At 38.6% G+C, this 22,238-nt stretch overlaps 1 protein-coding gene across 2 annotated transcripts in view; it reads left to right on the plus strand.

Moving 5' to 3' along the window:
• Positions 1-22,238, plus strand: part of mettl15 (methyltransferase like 15) — a 73,717-nt gene that overhangs the window by 42,631 nt on the left and 8,848 nt on the right. For both annotated transcript variants that reach the window (XM_012850749.3, XM_021309593.2), the window contains exons 3-5: positions 3,601-3,737; positions 19,238-19,429; positions 21,807-21,985. In XM_012850749.3, coding sequence (XP_012706203.2) covers positions 3,601-3,737; positions 19,238-19,429; positions 21,807-21,985 — 508 coding nt within the window. The remainder of the gene's footprint in view (positions 1-3,600; positions 3,738-19,237; positions 19,430-21,806; positions 21,986-22,238) is intronic.

A 22,238-nucleotide genomic window follows, 5' to 3' on the forward strand; every position in this document is an offset into this window, starting at 1 on the left:
TATACTGAGTAATTCTGAACTCTCTATGGCAAAACGCTGTAGGAAGGGTTTGCTCAGTTACAATGTGTGTAAAGGAGACAAAATTACGGTTTTATTCCAAAATGGCTGACTTCCTGTGGGGTTTAGACCATCACTTCAGAATACTTTTTTGTTGGTCCTAAGATGTTATGTTATTTGTACCAAATTTCATAAACCTTGGTCATAGTGTGAGACACGGCAAATGTTTTGTGGTGCTGCTAGGGATTGCTGTGGAGTAAGTAGGCCATGCCCACCAAATGTTGGGCTAGAATCCTGTGAAGGGTTTGGACCATGATGATTTGGTGATGATCCGAAGATGTATGTGGAAATTTGAGCCAAACGTACGGTCACGCCATGTTGCTGCACTGTGCAATGGTCACACCCTCCACTGAAAACAGTCTGTCCTCCACAGGAAGTAAGACCAAAATGTTATCTGTCTTCTGAGACAGTTTCAAGTTGATGAGGTCAATAGGGTCCGAGAGATACCTTTCCAACCGAAAAAAGTGACTTCCTGTTCCTAGGGGTGTGGCTTTGATGATGTCAGTATTTGACTACATCAAATCGTTTGTCACCTGAGAGGGGTTTCAAAGTTTGGTACAATTCAACACTTTTATGTGAAAGTTACAGCATTTAGCATTTTTTGGTGAGTAGGTAAAGTACGGGGTTCAGCCACACACCCCTAAACTATTTCAAAACTTATGATTTTAATCATTTTTAATTCCTTTTGACGTAACTGCCTACTGAGCAAATTTAAAGCTGATAGCTCAAAATCCCTATGAGGAGTTTGCTAAAGTTCCACACGTGTAAATGTTAGAAATGGCCAGAAATCGCCTTTTGACCCAAAATGGCCAACTTCCTGTTGGTTTTAAGGCATGCCTCCAAGAGACTTTTTTTCTTGGTTTGGAGAGGTCTACAAATGTACCAAATTTCAAATCTCAAGGATTTACCAGTAAACCCATTTACCTCTAAAAGGCACTGTAGAGCTGTCAGGCCACACCCATTTTTAATTCCATTATAATCCTGCTATTTCTGCTCGACCCTAAAAATTCTGCTATTGGTCTATAAACCACTAAATGGTCTTAGTCAGAGATAAAGTTCTGGGTTCCATGTAAAACCCCTCAGGTCATCAGAGATCTGCTTACTAATTGTTCCCAGAGCCAGAAGTTTATATGCTCCTCAGCTCTGTAACAAACTGTTGGCTGTTTTAAATCAGGACTGAAAACATTCTCGCTTATTATTATGCATATTTTGCTCAATCACTGAAACGTTTTTAAAACATGATATTGAAGACTACTGTATATTTGCATTTTAACACTTCTTTTCTTTATGCATTAGTTTTGAAAACATAAAGGTTCCAGGCATTTATTTATTTATTTATTTTCTGTGGGTTTGTACAAAGCACTTTTGATCTCCCTGTGTATAGATAAATGTGCCTTACCTTACCTACTGCAGATGTGTGAGAGGAAAACAAAAATCCGGTTTCCTGGAACCTTAAAGATTATCGAAAACTGAACTAAACAAAACTAATCATAGAACCAAAATTGGCTCGATGAATCTGACTGGGCTCTTCTCTTGGTTTGGGTTGTATTGTTCTCTCAGTCTGACTTGGTGTTGAGTCCACAAACCCCATCAGAGGGAAGAGTGTGTCATGTCGCGTTAGTTATCCACCAACAAATAAATTGAATCAACTATTATTTTCAAACCCTGTTCACATTTCAGATAAAAAGTTATAAAACGAAGGTTGATAAGAAACAAGACCGGCTGGAGCTTCTGTCAACATCTACTGAAATGTTTTGGCTGAATCACGACTCCTGAAGTACGATGCTTTCAGCTGGTATAAAGAATTTTTGCTGATATGTTGCACTTGGTTTTCACAACACATGGTCCTACACGTTAAGGTCAGGCATTCTTTTCTGTGACCTCACCAGTCCAAAGGGTATAAAGATAATGTTTTGTTGTTTGTCTGGCCAATGTTCTTTAGGGGCCAAACCTCAGTTCAATCCTTTTCCAATGGTGCGGTCATGATCTTTTAATATTGGACTGAATTTGCCTTAAAGTCAACCCCTAAGAAGATTGACAACTGTCTTTAATGTTTTCCATTTGCAATTATTCAAATTTTAATTGAAGAATAACAACTTTGAGTTGTTTGGAAATTACATTTTAAAACGTTCTAGATTGATTAACAACAAAAATGACTTCTTTTAGCTCCTTGTTAAAGACTTTCCTATTTGTCATTGTGTTAATAAGCACCCTTTATGCTCCAAACCATCAAATTATTGAAAAGTCCTCCTACTGCCGATGATCAGCTACCCCAGAATATCCTGGCTCCTGCTTTCTTTCTTGAATCCTAGGAAAGCAACAGTGGTAAACTTAGGTCTACCCATGGTTATTTTGACATTCAAAACAACTGGATTTTCCAAAATCTGCATGTGAGACTACTACAAGAAAGAAACAGTGCTTCAACCCATAGTCAGCAAATATTTGAGTGTCTGAAATCCACCGTTTGCTCAAAGTCTTTAAAATACATTATTTTCTGCCTGTTTTGGAGATTGCTAGTTTGTTATGAATGCTGGTCTGAAATGTCAATTGATAACTATAGGCTGCCTCCAGATCAGGAGTGAAGATAATCAACGGGGAACTGACCTAATATATCATTTGCTAAATATTATGGCACATGAAATAATAATAACCGATATGATGAAATGTTGCATAGGCATCATAACATTTTCATAGTCACAGCTTCCACTCCATCAGAAAGAGAGGTTATCTGTGGTGAGAATTCAAGTTTCATTCTTTCTTGAAATTCACTTCACTGTTGTTGGGTAATTTTACATCTGATGACTAAAGTGCCCCATGTTTATACGCCATAATGCACAGAGAGTTAACATTGTGTTCAAAGACAATTATTTTATCTTATACACCTAATGTGTTATTTGGATTGAGTTTTATGAATGTGTCCACTTGTAACTGAGATCATTTTGAAAGGTTTGAAGTAATTTTGTTGCGGTTCATTTGATTTCTGAAGAGGACTAATGACCAACCCAGGCCGCAACTTAACTATTGAAGTTGAAAATAATTCACTGTAGTGTCTGACATTTCCCAGAACTTGCAACAGATTAAAACCAATTTCAAGAATGATTAAACAAACATTAGCCTTTTCATGTTTGTTCCCACCATAATTTTTTTTACTTGTCAAAACTTTTACAAAATGTAAAGGGTAAAACTAAATATAGACGCAGAAATAACTTGTTAAACCTTGTTGTTGCAAACCTATCTCACTCTGGGTGGATGTAAGGAATATATTACAACTTGTATTTGAAACATGAACTGTATTAGTCTTAATTTAGTTAGTAAAATAAACTTTGATAGTTCAAGAGGGGATTTCTCTTTAAAGTCAGTCAGTTTCTAATATAGAAATAATGCTGCTTGAGATGAGAGAGACAGAAAAACCGGTTTCTACAGTGAACCACTGAAAAAGAAACACTTAAGTGATGAACTAACGTCGTGATGATGATGATGAATCTTGTATAAGGAGCCCCGTTGTGAGAAGAATGTGTTGTTTTCTCTCTTTCTCGCATGTAGGTGGTCCTGGACATGACATTTGGAGGTGGTGGTCATACCAAAGCGATACTGAACACGTTTCCCGAAGTCACGGTCCTGGCCTTAGACCGGGACCCCACAGCTATTTCTCTGGCCCAGCAACTAGCCAAGGAGCACTCGTAAGTGATTTACTGAGGAAGACCGACTGTACCTGGACACAAGTTGGAGCTTAAAGCCCCACACTGTCTAGACAAATGTTTATGCTGTCACAAGTCTAATATTTTACCTCTACTTTTTATTGTCACAGTTGACAGCTCGACAGTTTTGAGAAGTGTTGGGTTTTATGGTCATGTTTTTTCCCCCCTTAAAACATACTGTTGGCTGGATAAACAGCAGCATTGCAGCTTTCAGTCCATTTCTCATTTCTTCCCTGAGACCAGCCCAATACAGCTTGCCAAGAAACAGCCCCTGAGTTGCAGCGTCCAATCAAATCCATCCTTCCTTCTTAATTTAAAGCTTTTCTCCCCCCACGCAAAGCTGGTGGGCCCGGCATGTCATTTGTCAGAGGAGGGCCCACGCCTGTTGTGTGAGGGAGATGCTGCCTCCCACGGAGGATCTATAAGTTAAGGGGAAGAGGGAGGGGAGGTGATGGGTGTTGAGAAGTGAAGGGAGAGGAAGAAAAAAAAAAAAGACAGAAAACATAAGAGTAAGCGAGGAGGGAGACACGAGGACACAGTGCCAGGGTGAGAGGGAGTGTGTGTGTGTGCATGAGCAAGGCGCGGGCGGATGAAAATGAGATGTTCCTAAGACCATGGCGTGGGAAGGAATCCTTTTACGTAGATTCTGGGGAAACCTCTCTCAAGGGAATCTGCTGGAGAAATGTGCCTGTGAGCAGGGGAATGACAATTAAGAGAGAGAGAGAGAGAGAGAGAGAGAGAGAGAATGAGAACACTGTATTCTGTCAGCAGCAATATACCCCCGTTGTAAACTGCTCCACGCCTACTCGTGATGCAAGTTGAGAGAGGCTAGAGAAATCTAGCAATTAACCAATATTATTGGGAGCCTGAGTAAAAGACCCAGCCTGCCTACGCGGTCCATCCACACAATAGAGTTAGAGGATTTTCTCCCTTCTCTGTACTCCTGCGTCTTGCGGAAAGTAAACCCTTAATGTGAACTGTTGAATGCTGGTGTCTGGCTGAATCCTGTCAAACCACACAAGGAAGGTAATTTCAAGTCCAAACACCTAAAAAGCACGAGGTTGTGAAGGCAGCTCTGCCTCCTAAGTAATATTCACCCATGTATTTAATGGGATTTGCCTCCTGCATGTTGAGCCTTGCTGTTCTCTGCATCATTCTTCTTGTTGCTATGACTTCACTGCGCTTGAAGCTCTGCAGTTGTTGCGCCCACAACACATGTCTGAAACGGCACTAGTCATTATTGAATAGACAAACATTGGATTTGTAATTATACATTGGGCCACACACGGTGATTAATTCTTTTACTGTGTCTATCAGTCATCAGAGGATCAGGATTGTTTAATACATCAGAAGTGGATTGTGGTGGTTTACTGGTATTTTTAGGGTTTGTTCTTTCTAAGTACATGTTTTACCTAAGGTGTTTTATAAGGGATTAGCATTTCGTGTAAAACTTTCGTTTTGTGACGTTTGAAAATATATGATTCAGTGCGTGATTTAAATTTGTTGATGCAAAAGTACATCACTCTTCTAGCTCAAAGTGGAAAATTCCCTTCCTCCTGAACTTTATCCTTTCTCTATTTTAACCTTAAATCAAAGAGTGTTCACTCTGCCTTGGATGTAGCAATGTTGTTTTGCTATTTTGCGAACAGCAAATCCTCATCAGAAGTTTGCTATTTCACATAACTTTAGAAAAAAATGCTAATAGCTCTCTATTGGATCTGCATCCAGTGTTTTTTTGTCTTCTCATTTTAGTGGGTTCTAATGTTCCTCTAGCTGAAGAAGGATGGTAATTCTGGACAGAGTAATAAGTAAGGAAAAGCCAAAAGATGCAGCCCATCAAATAACTTTGCTGAACTTGGTAAAACTTCAAAGAACCATAGAGAAATATTTTGACACTAAAGACCAGGGTTTTTAAAGTCGATATGTGGAGAAAAACGATGTGGGTGCGACTATTGAATCAACATAATGGTTTATTCTTAATAATGTTTATTTGAGATGTATTGTTTTAATAAAGCAGGGCTCGCATAGAGATTATGCCATAAAGGACAATCTTATTCTATAGTCAAACTGCAGATAATGGAAAATGTTTGATACTAAATTATCTTTTCTTTTTTTTTTTCAATGATTTGCTGATCGTTGATTTGAATTTAGGCTTGTTGCGGTTGTGAATTGTCAGGTTGAATACCAAAAGCTCTCTTAGGAGGAGCAGCTAAAATGTTTGTATGCGTCACTGTGTCTGTATTTAACTGCATATTAAATACAGTAAATATCTATGAGGTGTTAGTGAATAGGTTTTGAGACTGCTGTCTTTGGAGAGACTTAGAAATCGGTTTGTTATCCAAGGACTTTAACACATCCTCTTTTATAATGATTCTGTCATCAGTGTAAGGTGATTCATTTTCAGCCCATAATGAAATCTATATATTGTCCTTCTGTGAAACGCAGTGACTCATCGAAAGGAATGCATCTGTAAGATTGTCCAGCTTTCCCTACACTCTTAAAGATTTTACCTTTAACCATTTTGTTGATCAAATGCAGCACTGGTCAACGGAATCTGTCTATCATCCAGATCCATACCTTTATCTGCGGTACATTTATAATAAAGGATGATTAAACTAGATAGCAGGAGATTGAGCTACACCCAAATAAGATTCTTACAAATTTACACCATTTTACACACCTTTTATTAGGTAAAGTTGCATAAATGCCTCAGTCTGCTACAGATAAAAATTTCCTGCACAATTAAAATGGAGTTTTTGCTTTTTATTTATCCATTGCCATGGTGAATCATAGTGTCAGAGCTTCATTGATAATGGCTTTTCTCCCCTTTACTGACGCACACGTTTGACTCGGAGTGAACATACTCAAATTTAACCGAAGTAAATCCGATTTGATGAAAAGGAAAACTCTCATAGCAGGTTTAATCAATTCAGAAATTTGTTCAAACTGGTTTTGGAAACAGACTAGCAGATATATTTGCTCCAAATGTTTCTGTTTTGTCCTTGTGCCTTCTGTGTGTCAGCAATGATGGTCATATACTTATTCCTCAAAGGGATTTACAAATTGAACCAAAATGTGTATTGAGAAGCAACCAAGGACATAGCAAACACACAATCATGAACAAATGGTGAGTATCCTCCCACGTGGTTCTCATTTCATCTCTTAGCTAGTGATGCTCTACTTAGGACCTTCTTAGGATCCAGTAGTACAGAGGGCAAATTCTTGTAATTTCTTAACCATTGTTAAGATTTTGATCAGGATTGCGTAAATATATATTATACACACTAGATAGTCAAATTTTATTTTATTTTTTTGCCAAATAAATGTGAAAAAGCAGCTAAAAAAAGATATTTCATGAAAGGAATGGCTGGACCACACGAGTTAACAGCTATTTATTTACCTAATCAAACAAACTACCTGAAGGAAGGTCTTTTATAGTCCCTTTTAGGTGAGCTGGGGCTCTTTTACTTAGGGAAAAAAAAAAACGAAAACAAAAGGCAAGGTTCTGTTTTTATCCCTCTCCTTTTTTCTTCACTCACTGTAGATATTTTCATCACTTCTCCCCTGCTGAAAGCAATCAATCAGCATCTTGTCTTAGGCTTCAGTGACGCAGGTAAAGAAACTGAGGAGGTCAACACAAGGGAATATTTCAGGCTTGATTTGTGAAGAGGCTGCATCATGTTGAATGAGCATTGCTCAATTTGAGGTTGCTGCAGAGGATCCTGATGTCTCTAGTGCGCTGTCTCCTAGTAAATGTGACGAACATTGGTCAGTTTTAAATAGTCGAGAGAAATGATCAGAATAACATTTTGGTCTATTGAAAATGTGTTTCTCCTAGGTTGGCATTGGCTCTGTTTATTGCTGCCGAATGGTGTCCCTGGAAAGAATAAGTGTTACCCCGATGATGTTGTTGGTGGAAGATTAGGCAAGAAAGCGTGATTTGAGGCATTTTATCAAACAGTTGTCGGCCCATTTTGAAAAACAAATGTTATGTGGAGAATTCATATCTTACAGCTAATTAATTTCAACTCCTAATTCTTTGAAATTTTCATTTTAAAGATGGGACACTCCCCTCGCTGGCACCTTATCTTTATCAGTCAACTAGTTTAATGGGCAAACCTTGTCATGGCTGCCAGACAACGTTAGGTTAAATTCACACAGCTTATTAGGCGGATCCCCTTATCTGACGCTATAACCAGAAGAACATGTCTGATGTCGGCGTTGTCCGTGCTAAACTAAAAATAACTCAGATCTCTTAAGCAATTATGAACCCACACTTGAACTTCAGAACATACACCACTAAAACTTGTCCTCTTTAATAATATAAGACCTTACATAAGGCATTTATATCCCCAACTCTGTCTAAACCACATAAAGAAGTTAATAATTTACAAATGTTACATAACTGTTTTGCATATTTTTAAATACTTCAGATACTTACAAAAACATGCGGAAGAAGTCACAGTGTGTATTAGAAGGCATGTTTGTCCCCACCCACTGTACATGTGGAGAGACACATAACATGTTCCAGTGGTGAACCTTTCAGGGTCTTGTTGAAACTAAGAGAAGACTACAAGTCATGATGTGAGACTATATGACTGAAGACAGATCTGAAAACAGCAGTTTTCGCATCTTGCCACAGATTCTCGATTAGCTTTAGGTCTGAACTTTGACTGGGCCATCCAAACACATGAATATGTTTTGTTTTAAACCATTCCATTGTAGCCGTGGCTTTGTGTTTGGGGTCATTGTCCTGCTGGAAGGTGAACCTCCACCACACAGCATTTTGCATTTTGGCCAAAAAGTTAAATCTTGGTTTTGTCCGACCAAAGCACCTTCTTCCACGTTTGCTTTGTCCCCAACATGACTTCTGGCAAACGGCAAATGGGTCTTCTTATGGTTTTCTTTTAACAATAGCTTTCTTCTTGCCACTCTTTCATAAAGACCACATTTGTGCAGTGCATGACCAATAGATGTCCTGTGGACAGATTCCCCCACCTGAGCTGTGGATTTCTGCAGTTAGTCCAGAGTCACCATGGTCCTGTCACAGAGCAGCTGTATTAGTACTGAAGTTAGATTACACACAGGTGGACTCTATTCAGTCATTAGCAGGCATCATACTCACACAGAGAAAAGAGGGCTGTATATTTTTGCACACCACACTTTTCAGTTTTTTATTTATAAAATGTTCTTTTAAATCATGAATCATTTGCTTTCCACTTCAATATTGTATACCACTTTGTGTTGATCTTTCACATAAGATTCCAATAAAATATAGCTGTTTGTGGTTGTCTACAAAATGTGCAAAGGTAAGCAGTATGGATACTTCTGCAAGCCACTGTAAGTTTATTTATAAAGCCACAGTTCATAACAAATTCAATTTCAAGACAAATACATTACTTTCATTTAGTTATGGAGAATCCAGATTTTTTTTCCCAGAATAATTTCATTTCAATCAAATTTCATTTCAATTCTTTGTACTGTTGTGCTTCAACAGTACAAAGAAATCACTCCCTTGTAACACAATAAAACCTCCAGCAGAACCATCCTCTGTATGAACTACCATCTGCTGGATGGGGTTGAAAGGACAGGAAAGACACACCGAAGCAGTCCTTCCTGTGGGAAAGAAAAGAAAAAAAAAGAACCACACACATACAGAAGAAATTACACATACAGTGAAGCAGAAAATTATTCATACCTCATGGCAGATTTTATTTTGAAGTATTTTTTTTAATTTTACCAACCTGTTTCTTGATTGTGAGTAATATAAACTTTTTTAAATGGCCCAGTCAGAGTCCTGAGTTGAATCTGATAGAGAACTGACAGAGGATTGGGGCAATAGGAAGAAGAATGGGCATAAGGGACGCAGGTACACGTGGGACATATCCGCCTTACATGTTCCTTATCTGTCCCTTATCTGTCCCCCACGCTGTTTCAGCCGTTACAACAGTTTAATCCAACATTAACATGCTGTCTCTAAATGCACCATGAGCGACCGGTGTATCACCAATGCGAGACGTGCTGCTGAGCAGAGCTGCACACTGTGTGTGAGAATCATGTTCAACAAGTCAGACAGAGCCAGCAAAAAGAATGAAAAAAATACTTTTGCACAGTTTTTTTCCAAGCAAATCATGTAAGTTGAGTAATCAGGAATCTTTATTGTCATCATGTGTTACCATAACAAGAGAGGCATCAGCTCTGGGTGCACACCAATTACATATAACTCACAGACACAACATGGCACACTGTTTCCACGCAGTTTTTTTTTCTTCATGAAATAAATTGATTGCACTGACCAACTGAACTTGGAGCGATCTGAATTCTCACGGCGTTTATGCGTTCACAAACGCCATCTGGTCTCCCTCCCACCTCAACCATTCTAGAAGCGACCCAGCATGAATCCGGCCAATCACGTTGCTGTGTTATGGTTTAAAGTGGGACATTCTGCTGTGACGAAAGGAAGAGCTGCCGAGCCCACAGCCGAACCAAAATAAACATGGCAGCGCAGGTGGACACTCGTAGCTGCTGCTATCACATCAGTTTTGTCAGAATCCAAGATTTCAGCTTTGAAAGAAGAACAGCAAGACAGGCTTTGCGTATTTTTACCATCCGTGATAACCTGATGAGCTAAAACCAAACTTTGATAGGCGGGCACTAGGTGTCGCCTTGCCCAATCAGCTCGGAAAGTTCTGCTTCATGTCCCTCTTTTTCCAGAATGGATAGAAGCAGTCCCAGATTAATAATATGTAGAACTAAACCACGAGTGCTTCACATTATGGGTCTGGCTTGCCAGGTTACTGACCAACAATGCTTCCTGAAAATCTTAAAGCGTGCAAATAGTCCTAAGGATGTAATAAAACTAATATCTGTCCCTTTAGCAGTCCCTTTATAAACAATATAGTTTAACATGCTGTTGCATAAATGAATCATCCGAACACTCTATCGTTGATACTCATGCCTACAGCAAATTTTGTGCAATAATTTTTAACGTTGAAGTTACAGAACTGTGCAATCTACATGGATAGATGTCCAACCAGACATTCCAGAGTATGCAAATAGGCATTGATAGGCATTATTTCTCAGCAGGGGGCGATAGCCCTCACAGCTTTTGGAAGGAGGCTGTATTTAAGTCTGCCATTTAATACATGGCAATATATCATGTTAAGCTAGTTAAGAATACTAATGTTGTTACCTATGTTACATCCCTTGTTAGTTCATGCAAGGGGTAAACCCAATTCAGTTTAATTTTTGTGCAGAACTTGTGCTGACTGTGGCTTTCCACATATTTGAATAAATATTTTGAAAGTGCAGTCATGAAGGAAACATTCATGTTGACAATGTTGTCATTTGGCACATAATGATCTGGCTACTTACCCTGTAGATGTCCGAGGATCATTGTGTAAACTCAACCAGAGTTTAGCAGCTAAAACTTTGAAGTATAGTTAGCTGTAGTTTAAAGAACTAAAGTCGATCCCCTGGTACTGTAATGTGAATATTAGGGAGAGGTGCGTGAAGTTAAACACAGAAGCACAGAGCCAGGAATGCCTTCTATTGTGCAGAAAAATTGAGTGTGGATAATTTCTGCCAGCAATGGTTCTTTCAGTGACTAAGTCCAAGAAAGAGACACAACTAAATCTACAAGCACTGCCTCAGGCATGCTTTTTTATGGGAAAAAAACAACAACAACGAGAGAAACTCATCGTAAAAAAAAAAAAAAAAAAGCCCATTGTAGCAATATTTGCAAGTAATGCATAAACGGTGAGTAGAGCAAATAAAGACAAGTAAAGTGGAAACTCCAGGAACCACATGCAATCTGAGCGCAAAGTGCTCTGTGGATAACATAATGTGGGGAAAAAATTACCCGTATATTCCAGCTTCAGAAAAAATGGCCTCTCTGAGTAAAATTAATGTGTTGTTGCAAATCAAAATGGTATTTCCCTGTTGAGAGTGCAGATGTTTGCATTTTTAGCCCAGAACCATGCACTGAAGGTGTACTCTAGTGGATCTTAAAATGTTCTTTTTTTTTTTCTCATAGTAGGTTCTCCAGATCTTTCATCATGTAGAAGTTTAGGTAGATTGTTTGTTGTCACTTAGTTTAGATTAATTCAATTTATTTTTGGTATGCAAGATATGTTTCTCATGAAACTGTAAAATTCTCCAGGCTTATGCCAAGATTAAAGAGTTGCAGTAGAGCCCATGCCTGGTCCACACGGAGCTGGAGGCTTGTTTTAGTTCAGTCTCACCACTTGGATCTTCGCCTAATAGCTGTGGAGTTTAGAAAAGGATCTAAAAGAGTTCTGATGTGGGGATTTATGTTTGTAAACCATCTCCATCATACGGTCCAAGATTTTCAATGTCTTCCACATTCTAATTTATACAATGTGTTGAAGCCTCTTAAACTTTTTCTTCCATCTTGCAATCTGTCTCTCAATTCTGCTGGAGCTTCATCTATAACATGTTCTTGTAACTTCTGGTCCATGTTTTACACTGTCTTTACATACTGATGAGCAAAATTACCTTATCCTCTTCTTCATGTCAACATTTTCAGGGTTTTTGCAATCCAGGGGCTGTTATTCGTGAAGCATTTCGTCTGGCCTGGCATTGACTGTGGTCTTGACGCACAAGTTTAGTCTGTCACAAACTCGGTCATGGCAGTGGAGATGACAGACCTAAGTGCAACTCTAAGACTTGCTGAGGAGGAATCAGTCTTTTTGTTTTCCCTGTTTTGCAGCAGACAAACTATTTGAACAGTTCAAAGCATAGAAAAGAGAGGAGGTGTGGTTAAATCTTCAGTGACTGCCATAAATCCTTTGGGGTGTTGTGCTTGTAACCTGTTTCCAGGTTACAAAAGCTGACGTCATACTAACTGCTGGCAGCAGTGCAGGGTTATAAATACACCTGCATGTATCAAAATAACACCCGTGAACTCTCTGGGTAGGAGTTTAAGTACTGCAAATGTACAGCTAACAGGGTCCTGGATATACGTTCTCTCACCGCTTAGCCTTTTTGCACATCGATTGCACCCTATTGTTGCAGCAAGCACATCCTTCCTTAATCACCATTGTTCACCACTGATAAGTCACAGAGAGCAAAAAGCGCAAAGTTGCATCAGTGTGTTTACGTGGAACAAGTCTGCATTGCAATATCACTGTGTGGTGGGCCGACTTCGTCTCACACTGCATTTGTGCTGGGAGGGGCAGAGCCAGAGGCGGACTTGCTTGGGACGGTTCAGAACCGTTTCATAGCTGCTTGCAGTTGTAGTTGCCTTGGAATCTGTCCGCATGATTCACTCGAATTGGGTTTTGTTTTAGCAAGGTGCCTTGAGACGACATGTGTTGGGAATTGGCGCTTTATAAATGAAATAAATTGAATTGAATTTGTGCCAGGTCCACTCACCGCTGACCTGAGTTGTACCGTCGACAGAAACACCTTTCTGCCTCTGCACATGATAGCAATGCATCGCAAGGTTCAGATAAGGCTCCATTTAATAATGTTAATTAAATGTTTAGGATTAGTCCTCTTGGCAATGAGCACAACATTTACTCTGCTCTCAGTCTTGATATTTTTTTTCTCTCTTTGCCCGTCCATAAAGTCAGAATGTCAACAGGAGAGGTCTTGACGTTTACTATGTGCTTCTGCAGCCTTGTCTCTGTAAAATATGCAAGGGTTTCTGCAGGTTGTAGGATCTTGCCAACGTTCTCACGCTCGTGTTCAAACTATTTTTGAGTCAGCTGCTCCTAAGCGTTCGCCCCAGCGTTTGACTCATCATCCTACAGTTTCACACCGAAGTCCGTTAGGTGCTGAAAATGTGCTGATAAGCTTATTTCACTGCTGTCTATTTAAAAGACGTGCTTAATGTTTTCAGTTGTTGTTTTACCTGGAATTGTTTAGTCATTTTTGTGTCCGTATCCCCATGTTGGAAAATGTGGATAATAAAGAATGTTCTCATGCTATAGCTCCTCAAAACATCTATATTGTTATTCCTGATTCATGGTCTTCCCAGTCTGTTTGGAGCCACCTTTTGAATGAGAGTTTTAGCTTATAGCATCCAAAGCTAACGTGCAAGAGAAGGAGGACATTAACACTGGAACATGGGGCATAGTCTTGCTCAGGGACCCAGAGTGGCAGTCTGTGGAAGTTGAACACAAACCTTCAAGATGAAAGCTGAATGCTCTAACAACTGGTTAGAGCTTAGTGGTGAGGTTTAGAACAAGGCAAAATAAGCCTAGTATTAAAGTGGTGTAAGCTTAGACTTAGGTTTAAAAAAATATTGAGGTCCACAAAAAAGTATGTAAGTTACACAAAGAGGTCAGAAAGCATACACTTTGAGCTCAAAACAACTTAATTTGATTTCGTAAGAATAAAATCCATAATTATTTTCAGTTGGAGCATTATATTAGGCAAACTTTATTTATATAGCACCTTTCACAGATAAAATTCGCAAAGTGCTTTACAGAGTGTAATAAATACCAAATAGAAATATCACAAGAACAGCCTACAAGGATAACATCAAAAATACGTACATTTAAATAAACGCTTTTCTGAGTAAAAGTATCTTCAACTGCTTTTTAAAGGATTCACCGGAGTTGGCAACACAGGTAGACAAGGGCAGGCCCTTCCACAATCCAGGGACTACAGCTTGAAAAGACAGGTTCCCTCAAGTTTTAAACTTAGTCTTTAGGACTGGAGAGTGTGGCCAGAATAAGGGATTTAAAGGTCTGAGATGTATTGGGGGGCCTGTCCACTAAAAGCTCTAAAAGTCAAAATTACAATTTTTAAAATAATTCTAAATTTGACAAGTAGCCAATGTAAAGACGATAAAACCGGTGTGATGTGAGCCTTTCTGTTTATTCCTAGTAAAAGCCTTGCTGCAGCGTTCTGGAGCACCTGGAGACAGGTGACTGCTTTTAAAACAAATAAAGAGACAGTTACGATAATCTAAGCGAGAAGAAATAAAAGCATGAATAATCATTCCCAGGTCTGATTTGGAAATTATTGCCCTCAATTAAGAGAAATTTCTCAAGTAATCAAAGGATTTTTTTACCCAAAAGTTTTGAATGGAAATCCAGGGGCAACGACTGACTGGTCAAAAAGAACACCAAGGCTTCTTAGACTGGGATGCCCCACATATGAGGGCATAAGACAGAGGGAGAAAATTTAAAGAAAAGTGGTGGAATCTGTTGTTAAAATTGTTTCAAAAGACTTTACCAGCATGTGTGAATCTACACTTCTCCTTTGATCCTCTCCTCACAGATCTTAGTTTCTTATACTGTCATTAGAAATTGAATTTCCAAATCTTAGCTGGAAATATACTCTGGAACAGAAGCAGTAGGTAGACTAAATGTTGTGAATGTTGTCAAAGTTGCAGAATTAAGATGTGAATGACTGCTTTTGGTTGTTTGCATCTCATTAAATCAGTGAGGCATCTGTGTGCAAACTTGTTCCTTTAGTCTTTAAATACAGAAAATGCAGAATTTTCTGTATTTTCTGTCTTCTTGTGTGCTGTAATCAGCACACAAGAGTTAACCTATGCCTCCGGTTTACCCTCCTGCTACAGGAACACACTTTAGTTAGATGTGATGTCATTCCAGGTCTGTGTTTAGACTTAAGCAAATAAAAGACAGCATGAGTATTGGTATGTTCAGTTTGTACTGTCATACTGAACAGACCAAACATTTTATGCTGGAAAAGAATCTGCTACTTATACAGACCCATGATAATGACCCATGACTAACGATAATTTAACGGGCTTTGACCAATGGGAAGTTAAAAGGGGTTTGACAACCTTCAGGTCCCACCTAATAAAAATTTTAGTGGATGTATAAATAGATATTCCTATGAGTGTAATTTTAATGCTGTCATTCACAGAAAACCCACTATTGATTTAAGTATGTGGACCTAATTCTTGTTTGTAAGAAAATCATCTCAGATGCATGCTGAATGATAATTCCACGCTGGCAAAAAACAGGGTAAATTAAATCAATAACATCCCTAAATTAACATGGTATTCATTGCTATGAGTGTATGTAAACCTTGGTAGAAAGGAATGTTGTTGTTTTTTTTTTTGTGCAGATATTAGAAACATTGCTTCTGTAACTTTGCCATAATTTCTTTATTCAAAGTGTTTGACTGTGATGTCTGCTGCACCACACAGCAGATAAATTTAGAAACAAGCTCAGAAGAAACAGCCGAGTCATGATCAGTGCAGGGCAGCTTGACCTCCAGCTGTCAACATAAATACTCTCCAGACTGAATCCAGGTTAAGTAAAATGTTGTAAAAGCAAGACAATAAAACGTTCCTAAACTTTTACCTAAAATGGCCTATGGGGCCACTACTTATAACAACACCCCAAATAAGAGGAAGAATAGTTGGTGGAGTGCTAGTGAGGAGGCAATGCCACAAAAGAAAGGGGCAGGTGAGGTGGGAAAACAACAAAAGACTTCCATAGATTATTTTTTTCAAGGAAACTCCACCATGAGAGATTGTGAATAATGGCAGCAAAGCAAAGGAAGGCCCCAGTAGCGTGGGTGAAATGTTCCCTTGCCATTTTGTCTTCTGTGGGTTTGAAATAAAGGACCTGCCAGCTTGTGTTCCTTTCTTCAATGCCTATAGTTAATCTTGAGAGAGGTGGAGTCATTGAAATATACATAAAAAGCTCAGATTGAGTTAAATTTCACCATAGTTTTTAATGCCCCAAGGGGGGAGCTTGTCTTATAGAAAATAGTTATTTATTTTTTAACAAAAGGTTTTAATGAGCCTATATTGAAGGAAAAGTCTACTGTTGTGGTGTACTTAGAGTTTTATCTTTTGATCTTTCTTTCTGGGAACGGTTCTTAAAATAATCTCCAGATGACAGATTAAAGTTTTAAAGCAAGATCCATAGCAAGATACGATTTTTTTGGCATTTGTTTTCATGTTCAACAAGCAGTAGAAACACATGGATTACAATTTGTTAATTTGTACCTTAAAGCCCGACCCTTTCCTGCAGCACGAAAGGGAGAACATTTAAAAGACTGGAGGTTGTTCTTGAATGCGTATTGTGGTCTTGCTTACACATGGTCGGCATCAACTAAATCAACAAGCTTTTTCCTCCAGATGGAGGTTTGTGTGTTGAGAGCAGTGACTCAGTGTATGTGCGCAGGTTGCTAGTTGCTTCAAAGAATGGTGAGACATCAGATTTAACAAGCCATGATAAAGTGTCCTGTTACATTCAAAGGGAAGGTTCAAACTCAAATTGAATAAAATCCTCTTTTCTCTACCTTATACTGTTATTTGTCCATCTGGATTGTTTTGGTGTCGCTGGGCTCCTAAAATATTGCCCTTTGTGTGTTTTCACTTGTAGAAGTGGATGGAGAAGGGGATATAGGAAAATCTAGATATACAGTCCATGCTCTGACAACAAATCAGTCTTGTAGACATTTATATGTAAGGTTTTACAAGGTTTCACTTTTGTTGAACTCAAAACAAAAAACAGCAAATTTTAGGAGGGAAAAAATGCACAAAAGGAATTAAATTTTTTTTTTTAAGTATTTGCAAATTAATATAAAAATTACTTTTGACATTTCAAAAGTCAGATGAGGATGCTGAAAATCAGCACGCCTAGACTTGCCTGATTCACATCCTCCTCAGGAACCTGGAGTATAGGGGTCCTTAAACCTCCACCACACTACAAGGCTGAGTATTCGGAAAGGAGATTGCGCTCACCTTTGGGAGTCCGTCTCCTCCTCAAATGGCAGAGTTCAGGCATCTTGGTCTTTGGTCATGAGTGGTAATAATGGAATGGGAGATGGATAAATGGATCGCTGCCTTGTCTGCAGTGATGCCAGTACTGTTGTGGTGAAAGAGCTGAGCCAGAAAAATCTGTCGATTCACCATTCCACTCTACTTATGACCCACACCTATGGTCACAGGGTTTCAATGAATGATACCTCAGGAAATGGGTTATCTCTTGTAGTAGTGGCTTGTAGTAGAGCCGCTGCCCCGTCCTTAATAAAAGGAGTCAGCTGAGGTGGTTCAGGCATCCGAACCCTCCTTGGATCTGACCTCGGAATCGCCAAGGAGCTGAAGAGTGTCCATCCTGGACATATTACCCCACAACATTCTCAGTATAGTGAAAACGGATGGATGGATCCTCTACTTTCAATCTGTTCCAGTTTCCATGTAGAAACACTTTATTGTTACCAAACCAAAACAGTGACTCAGTCATCTAGGCCATGTTTTGACTCAATGTGAGACTTGTCCTGACTACTTTAAGCATAGTAATACTATCTCTTTTGTGTTGTAATCTTAGTATTTACCAATTACTACTTATCATACTAATTAGCAGAAGCCTATAGAACATAATATAACAAAAACAAAAAAAATCAAACGGCTTCCTAAGACACCGTGCTTACATCAGGTCTGCATGTCTTGTAATTCTGTGTACAATACTAAACGTTTATATAAGATCTTATTTCCAACAAAGTGCAAACTGGAAAACAAAAAAAAAAAGAATAGTTCCCATATTAAAGAAGGTTAAATAAACTGATTTATTTTCATAACAAGTAATCTGTATTTAATGTTTGGCTGAAAAGAGTCGTTATCTGGAAAAGCCTGTGTTCTGACATCACCAATAACCTGTTTTCATATCTGGGAACTCGGACCGCGTGGATAGCCACCGAAGACCTTTTGCTTGCAATGTATAGATTTGAAATCATGTTGCTTTTTTCTGCCAGTATCTCTGTTTAAACAATGTTAAAATGTCACATGAAAAATGCATGAACGTGGTGAGGATCTCACCACTTGTGCAATAAGCAGTGAGCATAAAGAGCCTTGCTCTTTCACAGATGAAGAAGAATCTCTGTAGACTTTTCATTCATTCATTTATTTATATAGCCAAATGGCCTCACCTTAAAATCTTAAAAATAATTCAAAAACAAATAAAGGAACAAATAAAATGTAGAAATCTAGAATAAAATGCCACATGGCTGCTGGGTATTAAAATTACTTCTTGAATACAAATGTCCCAGGTCAGTGATTGAAAAGAGATCCAGAGGGAACTGGTCTCAGAGTCTGGGACGGCCAGTTACACCCCCCACCCCCTTTTCTCTCTTTATGTGGGTATAAGAAACCTAAACTGGAGGAATAGCATTGTGGATTTTAGAGAACTATCAGACATAGCAGACTGAACTACGGTAATCTCACAACTAGAGGGGGTTATAGATGCTCCAGGGGGAGACCTGCGTAAATTTGCTTTTAGGTGTCGCTACCCTGGCTTTAAAATTAATTGTTTGCTGAGAGAATAAGATTAGAAAGTTGGTAAAGTCCTATTCATTGACATAAAATGTGGTTAACTTCATACCTAAAAAGCAAATATGAATTAATATAATCAACGCACACAAAGATTATTATACTCGCTTTTAGCTGTCAGATTTACTTCAAACTCAATGAAGTTAAATTACATTGCAAATAACTAATCATTTCTCTTCTTTGGTTCCTCCAGCGGCCGTGTGAAACCGCTGCTCGGCCGGTTCAGTGAGCTCGACGCCTTGCTGTGTGACATGAACATTAAGCCAGGCAGTGTTGATGCCGTCCTGTTGGATGCGGGCTGTTCCTCCATGCAGATGGATCAGGCGGAGAGAGGCTTTTCCCTCAGCAAGGACGGGCCCTTGGATATGAGGATGGACGGAGACAGGTAGGCCGTTCGCTTCACACAGTGGTTGTTACACATTGAGCTGCTAGAAGATCGGATTATTTCAACTGCTCGCTGATGCGATGATCTTTAAGTGAAGCTAGTATAAACAGGCTTCCCCGAAATCTATAGGTGATACTTTGTTTCTCCTACATGTAAGTTGAACACAAAAATCATTGCATTCCATCTAAAACCGAAAAAAAAAATCAGTTTTACAATATAACGTATTCCCATTGTATGTTGGCTTTTACCTCACTTACAGTAAAAAATATATGTATGTATTTGTGTGTGTGTGTATATATGAGTATAATATATATTTTTTTATCTGCAGAATTGATCAATGTTTAATGTGTCTTTTACTATGAATATGTTGGTTTTTTTATTATTCATGTTTTTATTCACATAACAAGGTCAAGTACAAACAATGATAAGGATTATTTTTTCCTTTTTACAAAAACAACAACCATTCATTCCCTCCCTTCCCCAGCCCTCCCCAATCCTACAAGATTATGTTACAGATCAGTAATAACCCACATCCTTCCTTCTTACCGTACACAAACATGTGAATAAAAAAGTATATAGACAATTAAAAAAGAGAGAGTAGTAAGAATAACAAATAAATAAATAGAAAGCACCACAAAATAAAACTGAGAGGTAAATTTTTCAATGGGTTGAAATAAAGCAAGGAGGAAAAGAAAATGTAATCACAAGTCAGTTGTCAAAAGTGGACATTTCATTTGTCCTGTAGTGTCTTTAAACTGACTATGTAACTAATCATGCAGCCCCAAACTGAAGCAAATTTTTCAGGTGTCCCTCTCAGATCAAATTTAATTTTCTCCAAATCTAAGTACAGCATGAGATCTTTAAGCCACAGTGAAGCTTTTGGGGCACCTGGTGCCTTCCATTCCAACAAAATTCTTCTCCGCGCTAATAAAGAGGCAAAGGCAATACTATCCTTAAACTTTTTCTTAATTGTTTGATGGTCTGTTAATCCAAAAATAGCCAATTCAGGACAAGGTGTCAGTTTCACATTTAGTGCTTTTGCAAGGTGTTTTTTTTAAAGTGGTGATTTCAAATTCAGTTCATAACATGAACTTGTTAGAGAGAAATAAAAACTGAAATACTTGTACTTGCCTGGTAATGGTCTATGTTTTTCATTTCACATGAAATTATAAAATATCATAAACTCAATCATCATAAACTCAATGATAGGATGTACTAAATACCTCCATGGGGGTTGTTTCAGATCTGACAGTCAAAAGCTAGTCGATATTAGTTGGACAACTGTTCAGCAGGTTTCGTCGGAGGTAGAGGGGTGCCTTTCTTGGGAAAACACCTAAATATTGAAGTTAAATAAATAATAATCCATATAATCATATAAAATTATTATAGCAAATTATTTTTGTTCAACCAGGATGTTTGTTTCTGATATGAAAGGAGACGGTTATCTCTCAAAAGATAATAAAACAGCATTATCAATTAAAACATCTCTGTTTTTATTTATATTTTCCTAAAAAAGGGACATTTCAAAACCCATTGACCTGGCAGTGGTAATCAGTAGAAAAGTCTTTATAGGCATCCCAGCAATGAGACCCTTCCTTCTACTGCAGACCAGTGTGTTGCATTGTTCCACTGGTATTTTGGTGATTTATCTTTGGATCAAACACCTTGTTAATTTTATAAAATCATTTTAAATCTAAATCTGCTGGTGGTAGGAATAATTTGGGCCTTTACTGTATTTTCAGCAAGTCAAAACCAAGTCCTCTGCTATTCTCTGGTCTTTTTGCATGAAAACAGCCTTATTGGATATTCAAAATAAAGGTTTAACATAAAAAGCTACAAGTGGTATCCCATCTCCTACCACCAACATTTTTATTTATTCATATTTCCTCCAAAAAATAATCACAACTACATTTGATCCCTACAATAACATACTTGATTCAGCGTGTTGCATTATTAATAAAGCATAGATTGATTTATAGACATTTTGTAACATAATGCATCCAATAATTCTGAAATAAATTTATAAAAGATAGATAATTGTGAAATATAAATATAATATAAGCTTGCTTTCAACCTTAAGTATATATACAGTATACCCAAATGAAAAAATGGTTCAGTAAAAATAGGGTAAAAGGCTTAGAAATGCTCCTGCTTTATTTTTCAACGTTTGTGTAATCTCCAAATCAACCTCAAAACTTAACCTCATCGTAAGCTGTTGCAAAAAGCTGCTTTTTCCCTCTTTTCCTGCCTCGCTATCACTCTGTTCAGAATTGTCACCCATGCAGGCTTTCAGCTGTATCTCAGAGTTGTCAGGATTCGCCTCTGTCAGCAAGGACATGACGTCAAGCGGCTTAATTGGGCTTCTTTTTGTGCGTAGGTACCCTGACATGCCCTGCGCTGCTGACGTTGTGAATACCTTAGATCAACAGGCTCTTGCATCTATCCTCACTGCATATGGGGAAGAAAGACATGCCAGGAAAATAGCTTCAGCCATTGTGGAGGCGCGTCGTGTCAACCCCATAACCTGGACACAGCAGCTGGCCAGCGTGGTTGCAGGTAGCGAGCCTCTACCCTGATTAATTCCCCGCAGCATTCTCGGGGCTGGAGGGGAAAAATAAAACATGAGTGGAGTTATTAAGGCTGTCTCCTGGAGGGACACATGTGACTGAGAAAATTATACCGACTGCGATCTGAGCCGTCAGCCTTCTGCTTCAGCTTTAGGTGCTTTAGTCCACACCTTGAGGACGATGAGACAGAGACGGAGGTGGCTGGAACAAAATGTGGCTAATGCCTTGAAAACAGTATCTGA

Source organism: Fundulus heteroclitus, unplaced genomic scaffold (genome assembly GCF_011125445.2).
Source record: "Fundulus heteroclitus isolate FHET01 unplaced genomic scaffold, MU-UCD_Fhet_4.1 scaffold_38, whole genome shotgun sequence".
In the NCBI taxonomy this organism is placed as follows: domain Eukaryota; kingdom Metazoa; phylum Chordata; class Actinopteri; order Cyprinodontiformes; family Fundulidae; genus Fundulus; species Fundulus heteroclitus.